Consider the following 16,096-nt stretch of genomic DNA (forward strand, 5'->3'; position numbering starts at 1 on the left):
ATGGCAAAGTTATGGGAAAATGAGTAATCAAGATGCAGGGAAGAAGTATGAAAGTAGGAGTTCCTATGATCATTTCCATGAGGTACTACTTCATTGAATTCTAGTTCTACCTCAAAACTTTAGAATAATAATCAAATGACAAAAGCTGCTCTAGATCCCCCAGGAAATTTAATTGTATTGTTTGTTATGATAAATGAAGCAAGTTATAACAATTCCATAATGTTGAGGGTAGTGAGGCAAGGTTTCAGACCTCCATGTGTTGATATGTAATAAATCATTCCTTTGAAAAGATAATTGTAGCACCACTAGAAAGGAGGGGGAAAAAAACCAACTTTTAGGGCAATTATTTGAAAGCTCCTCAAATTAACTTGTGAACAGTTGGTTCTTTGTTACGGAGTGCCCATTATGAAAAGTTGTTTCAGGACATTAATTCACTTAGTTGAAGGAAATAATGTAATTCTAGTTATTAATCACTTTAATTTTAAATGTGCTTTGTAAACTGAGAAGACATTAAACTCCAAGAACAATGTGGAATGCACAAGTAATTAGACGGTTAATGGGCTTCTTTTGAAAAACTTCAGCATAAAATCAAAAGGCTTCAAGGCTCTAGGAAAATCCAAGTGTATATATGTAATGTGAGAAAGTTCTACCCAATTTTAGTGACCAATAATATCACCAAGGGAGTGAAATTAAGCCCTTCTCTCAAAAGCAATTTCCATAGATTCATATTATGTTATGAGTCAATCTTCTCTGTAGTGTAATTTAGCTGTGCCTTCTTGAGGCACCATGAAATAGAATTCTCTGTGATACTTCACTCCAGAATTCACGCCAAAAAGTACAACACTGTTTTGCAAATATCTTCCTGAGACAAACATAAGCCAGGATTTGGCGTTACTGAACATCAGTGCAACTGACTGAGGTGGAACCATTTGATATGCTCAGTATGAACAAAACTTGCTAAAGGTCACTCCATACCAGCCAAACCAGAAGAGGAAAAGACAAAAAACCTCAAGGAATTATTTAAAGGATTCTCCATTTTATTTTGCTAAATGAGATGGCAAATGATTACTTGCAAATTTTCACTTCCACTTCTACAGTGGTATTTTTATGAACATGAACTGTTAGAACCTTGAACCAGCCAGTAGAAGGAATATGTTAGATAACCATCCTTTCTTATTAAACAAAGCCAAATGAACATTAATTGCTTTGACTTCTACTCGTTCTCAAAACAGATGGCATATCGTATCTACATTAGTAATACTTCATGGATATATACAAAATTGGTAAAGGAGGTCATGCTGCAGACAGAAACAGAGGTGGCTTGGGAGTTTAATCCTAGCTGGGCCTCTTAATTATCTGTGTGACCTTGGGTACTCTCTGTCTCTCTGTTTCTAATTGGGATTCTTAATGTCCAAATCCCACCCCACCCCGAGAAAATAAGTATATTCTTCATCATTTGACATTCAGAGAAATTAGGAGCATCTGACATTTCTGGAGAGTATCTAACAATTAGCCATGTAGGATTAGGATGGTGAAGGATGAATAAGGATCCTCCTCTTTCTACAGCTTAATGAAGCAACCAGATTTGCCTGATCAAGGGGACACTTCAGGAAACTACATGTCTAAAAATTGTGCGACAGACCAAAAAGTAATTTCCCTCTTCTCATGCACAACCTCTGTCCTTGGTGACAGAGTAATACTGGTATCAGAGTACTGGAATGAACCTACAGAGTCATTTAACATTATGTACTGCACAGGACAGAAAGTCCCTGGAGCATCGCAAGCCAATAGTTATTAAGGATCTGTTGGATCACCTCTAAGTGCTGGAAGCTCAGTACTTCCAAAGGTGTTCCATTACACTAATGGGGAACTCTAACCCACAGAAAAGGTTTGCTTGTAGTTGTTGTAAATATGCCTCCTTATAACTCCATTCTATTGACTATGGCCTTTGAAGCAACTCAAAAAAGTCTTGTTTTGTAGGAAAGTTGATCAAACATTTATTTAAAGCCATGTTTGTAAGGCAGCTATTATATTTCTCTTCAGTCTCAACTTCTCTAGGCTAAACACCCTCATGTTTAACACCAGGCCCTTCACAAGCCTGGCTGACCTTATTAGCCAAAAGATAATGAACACCAAATACCCAAACCCCAAATTCAGTCTGACTGGCAGAGTACAAGGTCATTACTTCCAATGCCCTGCTCATTCTGCTTCTATTAACACATCCTCATAATGGGCTAGGGCTTTTCATATACATTTTTATCCAAATCTGTGAAACAACTTGGTTTATACTGTAGAATATATATTTAGCCATCTATTCATTCTTCCATCCATTTAATTCCACCTTCCATCCATATAATATGAACTTTTAATAATATCTAAAATTCTACTGATTCTTACATAATGTTAATTAATCCATTACTCCCATGTACCTAGCAGTACTACAGGCTTGCAGATGTTTCTCAAAAAGCATCTTGGGCACCCTCTCCTTTGCCAACATTCTTTCATCTACTATGAGGGCTTATAATATTTGAAGGCAAAACTTTTTAAAGACATGGTATGTCTATGTGCATTTCAAAAAAAGATTCTTTTTAAGTCAGTAAAAGCTCTACAAATCATAAAAGTTAAACAGACACAATATTATAGAGACAATTTACTTGAGAAAATTCTCAGGTAATTAAGATATTCCTTTGACGTGAACCATTTTAATAGGGATTAATCTATATATTGTTAACATTACCTAAATCTACTCAGCCCTATAAACACATACTGGCCAAGGAGAGAGAGCCTGAAACCACAAGTCCGAGGAATGTGCTGTGTTTTGATATGGATTTTCGTTCAATAAGACTGTTGGAGGCTCTTTCAACATTTATTCCAAAGTACACATAAGTTACTACAACCACCACCTTCATCCTAGATGCGTACTGGGAAATTAGCAGCATTAACTGGGCATCTCCCAAAGTAACTGAAATGAATTTGCTATCATATATGGATACTAAACTAGGCACTGGTAAACCTGAGTTACAACTTCAGCTCTATTTAGCCACAGGAAAGTCATTTAACCAGTCTGGGCTTGAATATCCTCACTTGTGAAGTATAGACACTGAACTGGATGATTTCTGAAGGTCCCTCTGCTGTATGTTTCCATATACATTGAACAAAAGCACTCAGGGCTGCCAACAAACACATGAAAGGATGCTCAACATCACTAATCATTAGAGAAATGTAAATCAAAACTACAATGAGGTATCACCTCACACCAGTCAGAATGGCCATCATCAAAAAATCTACAAACAATTAATGCTGGAGAGGGTGTGGAGAAAAGGGAACCCTCTTGCACTGTTGGTGGGAATGTAAATTGATACAGCCACTATGGAGAACAGTATGGAGGTTCCTTAAAAAACTAAAAATAGAACTACAATACGACCCAGCAATCCCACTACTGGGCATATACACTGAGAAAAACAATTCAAAAAGAGTCATGTACTACATGGGCTTCCCTGATGGCGCAGTGGTTAAGAATCCGCCTGCCAACGCAGGGGACACGGGTTCAATCCCTGGTCCGGGAAGATACCACATGCTGCGGAGCAACTAAGCCCATGCGCTACAACTACTGAGCCTGAGCTCTAGAGCCCGCAAGCCACAACTACTGAGCCTGAGTGCCACAACTACTGAAGCCCATGTACCTAGAGCCCATGTTCCACAACAAGAGAAGCCACCGCAATGAGAAGCCCGTGCACCGCAACTAAGAGCAGTCCCCACTCGTCGCAAATAGAGAAACCTGCGTGCAGCAACAAAGACCCAATGCAGCCAAAAAATAAATAAATAAATTTATTTTAAAAAAACAAAACAAAAAAACAAAAGGATTCATGTACCACAATGTTCACTGCAACTCTATTTACAATAGCCAGGACATGGAAGCAACCTTAAGTGCCCATCGACAGATGAATGGATAAAGAAATGTGGCACATATATACAATGGAATATTACTCAGCCATAAAAAGAAACGAAATTGAGTTATTTGTAGTGAGTTGGATGGACCTAGAGTCTGTCATACAGAGTGAAGTAAGTCAGAAAGAGAAAAACAAATACCGTATGCTAACACATATATATGGAATCTAAAAAAAACCCAAATGGTTCTAAAGAACCTAGGGGCAGTACAGGAATAAAGATGCAGACGTAGAGAATGGACTTAAGGACACAGGGAGGGGGAAGGGTAAGCTGGCATGAAGTGAGAGAGCAGCATGGACATATATACACTACCAACTGTAAAATAGATAGCTAGTGGGAAGCAGCCGCATAGCACAGGGAGATCAGCTCGGTGCTTTGTGACCACCTAGAGGGGTGGGATAGGGACGGTGGGAAGGAGAGGCAAGAGGGAGGACATATGGGGATATGTGTATATGTATAGCTGATTCACTTTGTTATAAAGCAGAAACTAACACACCATTGTAAAGCAATTATACTCCAATAAAGACGTTAAAAAAAAAAAGCACTCAAGGCATTTCACATTTAACTACATAGTTTTACCCTATTGACTAAGAAATGTGTGTTTGCTCTGATATTTAATACCTGAATACTTCAAGGTAGCCAGAAATAGTCTGATGAAAGAAAAAAGGGAACTCTGCTGCCCAATCATGTGTCAGTAAAGAAGTAGTCCTTCTAGGTACACGTATGTGCTCACACGCACACACACCCACGTGTGGACAGGAGGTGACCAGCGTGGAGCCCACAGCGTGCTCCATAATGTAATCCCATCTCTCGTGGATTTCATCACAGATAGAAGGGGGAAAAGTTCCATAAAGTTTAAATGGTAGTGAAGTAATTCTAGCAACCACACACTAAACTTCTATTTCCTAAACAGAGTGAGCAAGAGGTGGTTCTCTGTGTAACCTTCACATGCTGGGCTAATGAACAAAACATGGCAAAACAACTCAGGTTTCTCAAAAGCCAAACAACTGTTGAGCTCATACACCAATGAAGTCAGTTAATCTTACCTTGACAAAAGGTGTTGTTAACCCGTTTATAACCTTGTAGACATTCCATCATTTGATTATATCCATGATAAGCTGTAAAGAAGAAACAGTTATGTTACATGTTTAGTTTAAATTCTTACAACCCTAAACTACTATATATGATAACCAAAGCCATATAAAGCATCAGTGATCTTATTTCTAAGATACCAACCCAAGGTATATATGCATTTCTTTCACATTTTCCTTGTTTTTCAGTATACCTCATATTTTGCAACAGACATAAATCTCAATTAGTTGTCAATCTTGATTATGTTAGTTCAAAGAATCATAAGACTGTTCTATATTTTCTTCCAATTAGTGATTATTTATTACCCAAAAAAAAAAAAAATCAATTCCTCCCCAATGATTAACTACAGGCAGTTGAATTTTCTTATAAATTCAGAAAGGGTGACTATACATCCTGGTCTGCCTCGGACAACCCTTGGTGATACCTTTGCTCCAGCAAAGTTCATCAATACCACTCCATTTCACTCTTAAAAGTGTCCCAGTTTAGACAATAAATTATATGCTCGCCTCATTAACAGGCTCACATATTCCAGTGATGAGCTGATTCTTTATACCATGAAGCTGGGAAGAACAGAAGGTGAGGAGAGGAAGCTGGGAGAGGTGAAGGGCTGCTCTGATCAGCTGAATGGTTCATCAACTCAGGAAACTCATCAACAATACAAATGTTGCGGTCACCAATTTATCAACAAAATCCTAGTCACTGACATTCTGACATCCTAACGTGATACCTGAGAACCTTTCTGGCATAAGTTCTGGGACCAAGCTGACCTAGGTTCAAATCTTGGCTCTGCCACCTTGGAAGACAAGCTTCCTGGGTTTCAAATGGAATTCTGTACAATGGGAGTATTCCCATCTATTGAGCAGGTCAGGGTTGTTGTGGAGTTTAGAGATAATTTATGCAAAATGTTTACTGCAATGCCTGACAAAAATAAGCCCAGATATCATTGTTTCCTGCAATAAGGTGTTATTTTATTAAGATAATGAGTAACAGAAGACGGGCTGTCATCAAAATAGGATGGTCAAACCACTTCGAAGACCTGAACAAGGAGTAAACTAAAGAAAGCTGCAAGTAAAATGGAAATTTTCTTTTGAAAAATAAAATTATTTTGCCCCTAACACATGCTCTTTATTCTCACCACTAGTGAACAGCGTGAGTATTTACTAGTGGCATTCATCTCCTCTATTACTTCCTTTCTTTGCCGTATTTCTCCTGCTGGAAAGCGGTTAAAGTGAGGAATCTGGGAATAGTGGGTTAAAAGAAAAAAGAGGTTGGTACAGGGGGAGTCGCCCATTCAGCCTCTTGGCCACATGTCCAGTCTTATCCCATATAACAAGGACACCCTGTAGCAGGTTACCTACAGAGACTGTGCAATCTCTGTCTGTGAATTGTTCAAAGGCAAAAGAGAGATAATATCTTGTTTAAAAATTAACAGTCATCTACCTCAAGGCAGAAAGAGCTGGACCAGATGATCTTAAATTCTTCTTCCATTTAGAATTTGATGCTAATTTTCTTCTAAAAATGTTTAAAGGACAAGCGACTTGTTCATACCAAGTACATTTTTAATAGAGTACAGACTCTCTAATGAAATTATTTGCAGATTTAAAATTACGTTTTCACAGTAAGAACTGATCAACAATGAAAGGTCCTTCTGTATGTGGCTAAACAAAAACTTCAAAACATTAAATAAAAGCCACCTGAAAACTGAATATTGAACTACTTCGAGTGAAAAAAAAAAAAAAAAGAAGGCATGGAACACAGAACCCTAGCGTCTAAAGCCAAGGAGAGTCTGCTCTCCCCCAAAACGAGTATGATTTAGATTAGTACCAACCAAGGCACGTTTGTTAAATGACACAGGAAGAATGTGACCCTGAGTGTGTTTCTTGGGAGTGAGTCACATCATAGGACGGCACAAAAGGAGTAAATGTCAAGATGTTAATAGTTTACTTCATTCATAATCTGCGTTGCTCTTCATGAAACAGAATCAATGTCTTCAATTTATATATTAGGCGAGCCCATATATGACCTTATTTTCATCAGCATTTAGTTAAAAGTGATAGCAACTTTGTACTTTCACGTTCTACTTAAATTATCATATTAAGATATAAAACCATATAAAGCAGTGAATTTATCCCCAGATGATAAAATTCTAGATAGAAAATGATAGAAGGTCGGGAGTTAGGGATTAAAAAACAAAGCAAAACAGAAAAACACAACAGTATGATTCCCTTTACTCTTAACTTCTGTCCCTGTCTTGCAACGCTGGGATTTGGAAATAAGAGGAAAGAGAAAAAGCTAAATAAGCAAAAGATACACAGAGAAGGGGAGAAATGGAAAAGAAAAATACGAGATAAAATGGAAAAAGTATTAGTGAACATAAATGCAGCCCCAAAACCAAGCTGTAAGAATTGGACTTCTCTTTCCTCAGCCCTGAGACTTAGCAGTGGGAAACATATCACCCTTCACAATATTCCTGAAGACAAACTTACCCAAAAATGAAGGGAGGACATTTTTAAAAAGGCAATGCTTCTTCAACATTTTAAATATAGACTCGTTTCATGATCCATAAGACTCCACAGCAAATGACAGAGCTGGAGTCAAACTCAGGTTTACCTAACTCTAAACTCCATGCTCTTGAAATCATACCAAATGTCCCCTAGATGTCCCTTCAGTCAGGTTGCCACAATAATTTTAGGCAGATGTATCTTTCAGTGAGGCAGGACCATCGCACTCAACCCACTTGCTGGAAATTCACGTTGCTAATCATTACTGAAACTCAGAGAAAGTCCACTGGGGACAATGTCTCGGTACTGAATGTCGTTATTTATGTGGTTTTTTTCCCCCCCTATATGAAGAATTCATTAATTATCAGAAACTTTAGTAGGTGTTTCCAAACATTATTCCTCTAAAGGAAGATAGGAGCAATTATCAAGAAAATAAGTGAAATTAACTTAGACATCAAAACATTTAGAGAACGTTTAAGTCTGAAAGACAAGGAAGAGAGACAATTATTTAAAACAAATTATGATGGCGATGGAAGAACAGTATGTAAGACAGACCTATGGAGCAGTGATTCTAAAATGGCAGATTCTAGATTGAACAAGTTTAAAAGGCAGTTGAGAATATCAATCAAATCAACAGACGTTTAAAGAAGGGTAAATAAAACTTATCCAATTGAAGCCAATGAGAAATTCCTTGCAGCATAAACTATTAAAAAAACCTATAAAAATCTTCAATAACACAAAGCAAAAGATGATGAAGAGAAAAACATCACTTGCTTTCTTGGCAAAACCACGACGAATAAGAGGAAAAAAGCTCAACTTAAAACAAGTTACCTCTGGCTTTCTGAAAAGTATTAGAAAAACTGTGAAAAAAGTAATAGAAAGATGTACATCTGGATTTATTCACTTCAACAGGTTCTGAACAACAAATTTTACAGACTAAATGCGTGTGGGTGTCAGTAGAGATTCATATCATGAAAATGTGATAGTTTAACAGTAGCAACTAAGAGGAAAAGGAGAAACGCACCGTGTCCTAGTGATTGTTTCTCTTTCACAAATCAGCAATCATTCGTTTCTCTATTTTAGCCTTTCCTTTCAGTGAAATTTGAAAACCTATAGTGTAATAAAAACTACAAGAGAAGTCGTGGATATTAATAAAAATTTCATTTAAGGAATGTAATTTAAGAAATAGCAACTGCTCTGACTTTTTATAGGGTTTGGAACATTTAATTATCATTTTAAAAGAGATCTTATTTTTCTTTCACCTCAGAATATAGAGCCTACTTATAGCACATCCCCTTTCTAAAGACTTTTTTTTTTTTTTAAATAAGTAATCCAGCTGGACAAGGCAACTGATAACTGTGTTTATTAAAAAACAGAATCCATGTGAAAGCTTTCTCAGACTTGCAAGGTTTCTGGAAATGCAAATTATCACACTGCGTTCTACAATTCAATGAGATTTCTTTGAAGTCTAATGTTGCCTCACTATTAAAACCGTAATCATAAGGAAACAGATACGCTACATTAACCTGCAAAGGAATGATGAAACGTCACTTACACGGCTTCTTGGGGCATTTCTGGCATTTATGAAAGCCCCAGGAGGTACCCACGGTTCCACAGCAGTCCTCCTGCTTTGAAAGGCCAGGAAGCGCTTTGCCACACTGCAATGATGAGGTGTGAAATACAAAGGTTAATTGAATGCAGGATGCCCAGCTCCAGAGCACTGCTGTGCTTCACAGCCACATTATAAAACAGTTCCCTTGTTATTGACACAGAACCTGGGTGGGGGGGTGGGGGGGCAGGGAGACCTCTAAAACCTCAGAACAAAACACCAGCACACAATCAATACCGCACTCAAGTAAACATGCATATTTCCAAGAGCTCCTTGGCATTTTTAGAGTCTTCAGAAAACCTGTCACTGTTGAGAGCACTTTATAAAACTTAACTTTTCAATGCCATTTTTTCCTTATAGTAAGAACCTCAAAACTTAAAAGATAAACTTTTTATAGATAACTAATAAGAACCTACTGTATAGTACAGGGAACTCTATTCAATATTCTGTAATGATCTATATGGAAACAGAATCTAAAAGAGAGTGGATATATGTATATGTATAACTGACTCACTTTGCTGTACAGCAGAAACTAACACAACATTGTAAATCAACTATACTCCGATTAAAAAATTAATTTTAAAATTTTTAAAAAATTAATAAAAGATAAACTTTTTAAATTTGAGTTTTAATTGTCTGTTAAAATCTCTGCCGTGGACACTCAGGGAACAGAGCTGTAAGGGTGAGGCGTGTACAGAGACCTTGAGAATGTGGCACAGATCCTGCCTAAAGAGGCCATTGGTCCTCCTGTAACACCAAGGGCTGGGCAGGGACAGGATATGATCACAGGCTGAGCCAGATCAGCTCTGGACAAGACAAAGTCTCCAGGCATCCAAGCAGCCTGACCCAGGGAAGTCAGCCAAGCTAGGAAGGTGCTGGCAGGTTTAAGTCAGGCCAGCAGGCAGAAAAGCCAGGCGTAGAGGCCACCTGAACAACACGAGTTGACAGATGTGAAGATCCATCTCATCTTTTGGTCAACCAAGGTCAGAAGAGGCTGAGAGGCAGGATCCTAAAGTTAGACCAACTCAGTGGGGTTGGGAAGGCTCTAGGGCAACAGATTCTGCTCTGTGTACGGATTTGGAGGCCAGCTGTGCAGGAAGGGCCACCTGACTCCTCATCCCTATTGTGCAGGCTAAGCCCACGCCCCAGATCTAAGGGGTCCCTCTGCCTTCCTCTGCCTCAGTCTCTGTAAGATTCTCCAAATGGTTTCCAGAGTCATCTTTCCAAAGACAAGTCTGATCACATCACTCTGATTGAAAACCTTCAGCGATTCTCCACTGTCTGAAGACTGCAACCTCCCTAGCATGATACATGGGACCTTCCTGTTCTCACCTTAGACAATCTTTCTCTCTGTCCCCTTCTACCTCTCTACATCCATTCTTCAGGCACACCAAAGGACTCCTTATCTTCTGTACAAACTGTCTTTCCAAAAGTCATTTCTCCTCTCTGGAACGCCCTTCCTTCTTCTTTTGCCTGGAGAAACTTTCTTTATCCCGTAATCCCCAGCCCTGCAGAACCCTCACCACGAAGCCTCCTGTCTCCTCAATTTCAGCAAGTCCCTCCAACCATCCCTTCTACTCCAGGGCACTTTCTACACAATTCCACTGCTTCCACTATGCATTTTAATTAAACACAGATGTATCTTATTTATATCCCAATACACAGTACACATTGCAAATAAACGCTCAATAAATGTGGAAGGAAGAAAGGAGGAACTAGGAAACAAACAAACTAGTTGCCATCCATTCAAGCAAGCAGTGGTTCTGGGAAAAACCATGGAAATTAGCAAACTCGCCCAGGCTAGCAAGCAGAACTCAGGGACAAAAAGCTGGGGCAGGTGGTGACTCGAAGAAGGGCAGCACTGAGTAGACACCAGTCACCTGGCAGGCCTCCAGGGACAGCGCTGCTTTCCCACCAGGTCCAACCATGCAGCATTCCCAACGAGGCTCTAAGTAACTACATGTGCCAATTGTAAAACAAAACCAGAGAAGGCTCAGCTCAGCTAATGAAGTTTTTGTTACATCATAGCTTTGAATTCCTTAGGTTTTTGTGGTTTTTAATGATTTCAACAGGATGTTGTATGCTCTCCAAAAATAGCGTATGATAAGCAGGAGGAGGGGAGGGGGGAAAACGGGAAGGGAGTGTGAACACTTGTACAAAGTGGAGAACCTGAGGGAAGAAGAGCACATACTGGCTGGATTGAGGTAGTTCCCAGATTCCTTTAGCTTAATCACAGAAGGCTTAAATCTGAAATATGAAGCACGGAAGAAAGAACAGTGCTCCAGGCATAAGACTGGAAACAAAATGATTATGTTAAGAACACAGAGGTCTCCACTGTTGCGGTCCACTGACAAAGTTTGCTTATGGTTTATTTCCAGTCTTATCAGTCAGATTTACATAAGACACCAGTGCACATCACATGTAGTCCATTCTTGTCACAGACTCTCTAGGTTCTTCCCTTCATCAAGCAAAACTCTCAACACTTGCCGATTTTATATGCTCTAAATTTTAGTAGCAGTTAAAATCCAATTTTCACCTTGGATTCCTAGAATGTTTCACTTGGGAGGGCAAAAATAAATCATTTCTCCCGACCAGGGCTCAAAAAAGGTACAAGGTTTTCATTACAGGATTCAGGCCGCTTTATCCCATGGCTTTGTTTTGTGGGTCCACCACCAAGAGCAGCACAAGCCATCCAAATCGATTAAATAAATGGCAGCATAGGTGGTACCACGACACTGTGTGTTCTTCTCAAAACTGGGTGTGCACAGTATGAGGACAGACTGCAAGGGATGAAACCAGGCTTGTAACAAGGCACAAGGATTCATGTACGCCCCTTTAGTTATTTAACGATGCAGAGACTTCAACGTGTAGCTAAAAACTCCACCTGAGACATCTTTGTGGCCAGATGAAGGCTCTCACACAAGAGACTACTCAGCACCACTAGGTCTTACCTGGATGTAGGAAGCATCTAGAGTAAAAGAAGGTAGAGGAAGAATCTCCCCTCCACACCAAAAGGCTACACTGGAGACAATCACATTGAAAAGGATGTTAGAATCCGGGATGATCTCAGAATGGAAGGTTCTACTTCTCCATGAGACATTATCACATGGACACAGGCTGACTCTACTGAACCACATTTTTATTCCCAGATTAAAGTGATTTTTACAACTTAAAAATACAAACGAGAGAGGGCAGACAGCAGAAGCAAGAAGAACTACAATGCTGCAGCCTGTGAAACAAAAACCACATTCAGAGAAAGGCAGACAAGATGAAAAGGCAGAGGGCTATGTACCAGATGAAGGAACAAGATAAAACCCCAGAAAAACAACTAAATAAAGTGTACATAGGCAACCTTCCAGAAAAAGAATTCAGAATAATGATACTGAAGATGATCCAGGACCTCGGAAAAAGAATGGAGGCAAAGATCGAGAAGATGCAACAAATGTGTAACAGAGACCTAGAAGAATTAAAGAACAAAAACAGAGATGAACAATACAATAACTGAAATGAAAACTACACTAGAAGAAATCAATAGCAGAATAACTGAGACAGAAGAACGGATAAGTGACCTGGAAGACAGAATGGTGGAATTCACTGCTGCGGAACAGAATAAAGAAAAAAGAATGAAAAGAAATGAAGACAGCCTAAGAGACCTCTGGGACAACATTAAATGCAACAACATTCGCATTATAGGGGTCCCAGAAGGAGAAGAGAGAGAGAAAGGACCAGAGAAAATATCTGCAGAGATTATAGTCGAGAAGTTCCCTAACATGGGAAAGGAAATAGCCACCCAAGTCCGGGAAGCGCAGCGAATCCCATACAGGATAAACCCAAGGAGAAATACACCAAGACATATAGTAAGCAAATTGGCAAAAATTAAAGACAAAGAAAAATTATTGAAACCAGCAAGGGAAAAATGACAAATAACATACAAGGGAAATCCCATTAGGTTAACAGCTGATTTCTCAGCAGAAACTCTTCAAGCCAGAAGGGAGTAGCATGATATACTTAAAGTGATGAAAGGGAAGAACCTACAACCAAGATTACTCTACCCAGCAAGGATCTCATTCATATTTGATGGAGAAATCAAAAGCTTTACAGACAAGCAAAAGCTAAGAGAATTCAGCACCACCAAACCAGCTCTACAACAAATGCTAAAGGAACTTCTCTAAGTGGGAAACACAAGAGAAGAAAAGGACCTACAAAAACAAACCCAAAACAATTAAGAAAATGGTCATAGGAACATACATATCGATAATTACCTTAAACATGAATGGATTAAACGTTCCAACCAAAAGACACAGGCTTGCTGAATGGATACAAAAACAAGACCCATATATATGCTGTCTACAAGAGACCCACTTCAGACCTAGGGACACATACAGACTGAAAGTGAGGGGATGGAAAAAGATATTCCATGCAAATGGAAATCAAAAGAAAGCTGGAGTAGCAATACTCATATCAGATAAAATAGACTTTAAAATAAAGAATGTTACAAGAGACAAGGAAGGACACTACATAATGATCAAGGGATCAATCCAAAAACAAGATATAACAATTATAAATATATATGCACCCAGCATAGGAGCACCTCAATACACATAAGGCAACTGCTAACAGCTATAAAAGAGGAAATCGACAGTAACACAATAATAGTGGGGGACTTTTAACACCTCACTTACACCAAAGGACAGATCATCCAAAATGAAAATAAATAAGGAAACAGAAGCTTTAAATGACACAATAGACCAGATAGATTTAATTGATATTTATAGGACAACCCATCCAAAAACAGCAGATTACACTTTCTTCTCAAGTGCACACGGAACATTCTCCAGGATAGATCACATCTTGGGTCACAAATCAAGCCTCAGTAAAGTGAAGAACTCTGAAATCATATCAAGCATCTTTTCTGACCACAATGCTATGAGATTAGAAATGAATTACAGGGGAAAAAACGTAAAAAACACAAACACATGGAGGCTAAACACTACGTTACTAAATAACCAAGAGGTCACTGAAGAAATCAAAGAGGAAATCAAAAAATACCTAGAGACAAATGACAATGAAAACACGACAATCCAAAACCTATGGGATGCAGCAAAAGCCATTCTAAGAGAGAAGTTTATAGCTATACAAGCCTACCTCAAGAAACATGCAAAATCTCAAATAAACAATCTAACCTTACACCTAAAGGAACTAGAGAAAGAAGAACAAACAAAACCCAAAGTTAGCAGAAGGAAAGAAATCATAAAGATCACAGCAGAAATAAATGAAATAGAAACAAAGAAAACAATAGCAAAGATCAATACAACTAAAAGCTGGTTCTTTGAGAAGATAAACAAAATCGATAAAACATTAGCCAGACTCATCAAGAAAAAAAGGGAGAAGACTCAAATCAATAGAATTAGAAATGAAAAAGGAGAAGTAACAACTGACACTGCAGAAATACAAAGCATCCTAAGAGACTACTACCAGCAACTCTATGCCAATAAAATGGACAACCTGGAAGAAATGGACAAATTCTAAGAAAGGTATAGCCTTCCAAGACTGAACCAGGAAGAAATAGAACATATGAACAGACCAATCACAAGGAATGAAATTGAAACTGTGATTAAAAATCTTCCAACAAACAAAAGGACCAGATGGCTTCACAGGTGAATTCTATCAAACATTTAGAGAAGAGCTAATACCCATCCTTCTCAAACTCTTCCAAAAAATTGCACAGGAAGGAACACTCCCAAACTCATTCTATGAGGCCACCATCACCCTGATACCAAAACCAGACAAAGATATTACAAAAAAAGAAAATTACAGACCAATATCACTGATGAATATAGATGCAAAAATCTTCAACAAAATACTAGCAAACAGAATCCAACAACACATTAAAATGATCATACACCATGATCAAGTGGGATTTATCCCAGGGATGCAAGGATTCTTCAATATACGCAAATCAATCCATGTAATACACCATATTAACAAAGTGAAGAAGAAAAACCATATGATCATCTCAATAGATGCAGAAAAAGCTTTTGACAAAATTCAACACCCATTTATGATAAAAACTCTCCAGAAAGTGGGCATAGAGGGAACCTACCTCAACATAATAAAGGCCATATACGACAAACCCACAGCAAACATCATTCTCAATGGTGAAAAACTGAAAGCATTTCCTCTAAGATCAGGAACAAGACAGGGATGTCCACTCTCACTGCTATTATTCAACATAGTTTTGGAAGTCCTAGCCACGGCAATCAGAGAATAAAAAGAAATAAAAGGAATACAAATTGGAAAAGAAGTAAAGCTGTCACTGTTTGCAGATGACATGATACTATACATAGAGAATCCTAAAGATGCCACCAGAAAACTACTAGAGCTAATCAATGAATTTGGTTAAGTTGCAGGATACAAAATTAATGCACAGAAATCTCTTGTATTCCTATACAGTAATGATGAAAAATCTGAAAGAGAAATTAAGGAAACGCTCCCATTTACCATTGCAACAAAAAGAATAAAATACTTAGAAATAAACCTTCCTAGGGAGACAAAAGACCTGTATGCAGAAAACTAGAAGACACTGATGAAAGAAATTAAAGATGATACCAACAGATGGAGAGATATGCCATGTTCTTGGATTGGAACAGTCAACATTGTGAAAATGAGTATACTACCCAAAGCAATCTACAGATTCAATGCAATCCCTATCAAATTACCAATGGCATTTTTTACGGAACTAGAACAAAAAATCTTAAAATTTGTATGGAGACACAAAAGACCCTGAATAGCCAAAGCAGTCTTGAGGGGAAAAAATGGAGCTGGAGGAATCAGACTCCCTGACTTCGGACTATACTACAAAGCTACAGTAATCAAGACAATACGGTACAGGTGCAAAAACAGAAACATAGATCAATGGAACAAGATAGAAAGCCCAGAGGTAAAC

The 16,096-nt window shown here is 38.5% G+C and overlaps 1 protein-coding gene across 12 annotated transcripts in view; it reads right to left on the reverse strand.

Annotated features, from left to right (window-relative positions):
• LTBP1 (latent transforming growth factor beta binding protein 1) overlaps positions 1 to 16,096 on the reverse strand; it is a 432,848-nt gene that overhangs the window by 176,491 nt on the left and 240,261 nt on the right. For all 12 annotated transcript variants that reach the window (XM_057557919.1, XM_057557920.1, XM_057557922.1 and 9 more), the window contains 2 exons: positions 9,097 to 9,199; positions 4,995 to 5,066 (listed from right to left, as the gene is read on the reverse strand). In XM_057557919.1, coding sequence (XP_057413902.1) covers positions 4,995 to 5,066; positions 9,097 to 9,199 — 175 coding nt within the window. The remainder of the gene's footprint in view (positions 1 to 4,994; positions 5,067 to 9,096; positions 9,200 to 16,096) is intronic.

Source organism: Balaenoptera acutorostrata, chromosome 12 (assembly GCF_949987535.1).
Source record: "Balaenoptera acutorostrata chromosome 12, mBalAcu1.1, whole genome shotgun sequence".
Lineage (NCBI taxonomy): Eukaryota > Metazoa > Chordata > Mammalia > Artiodactyla > Balaenopteridae > Balaenoptera > Balaenoptera acutorostrata.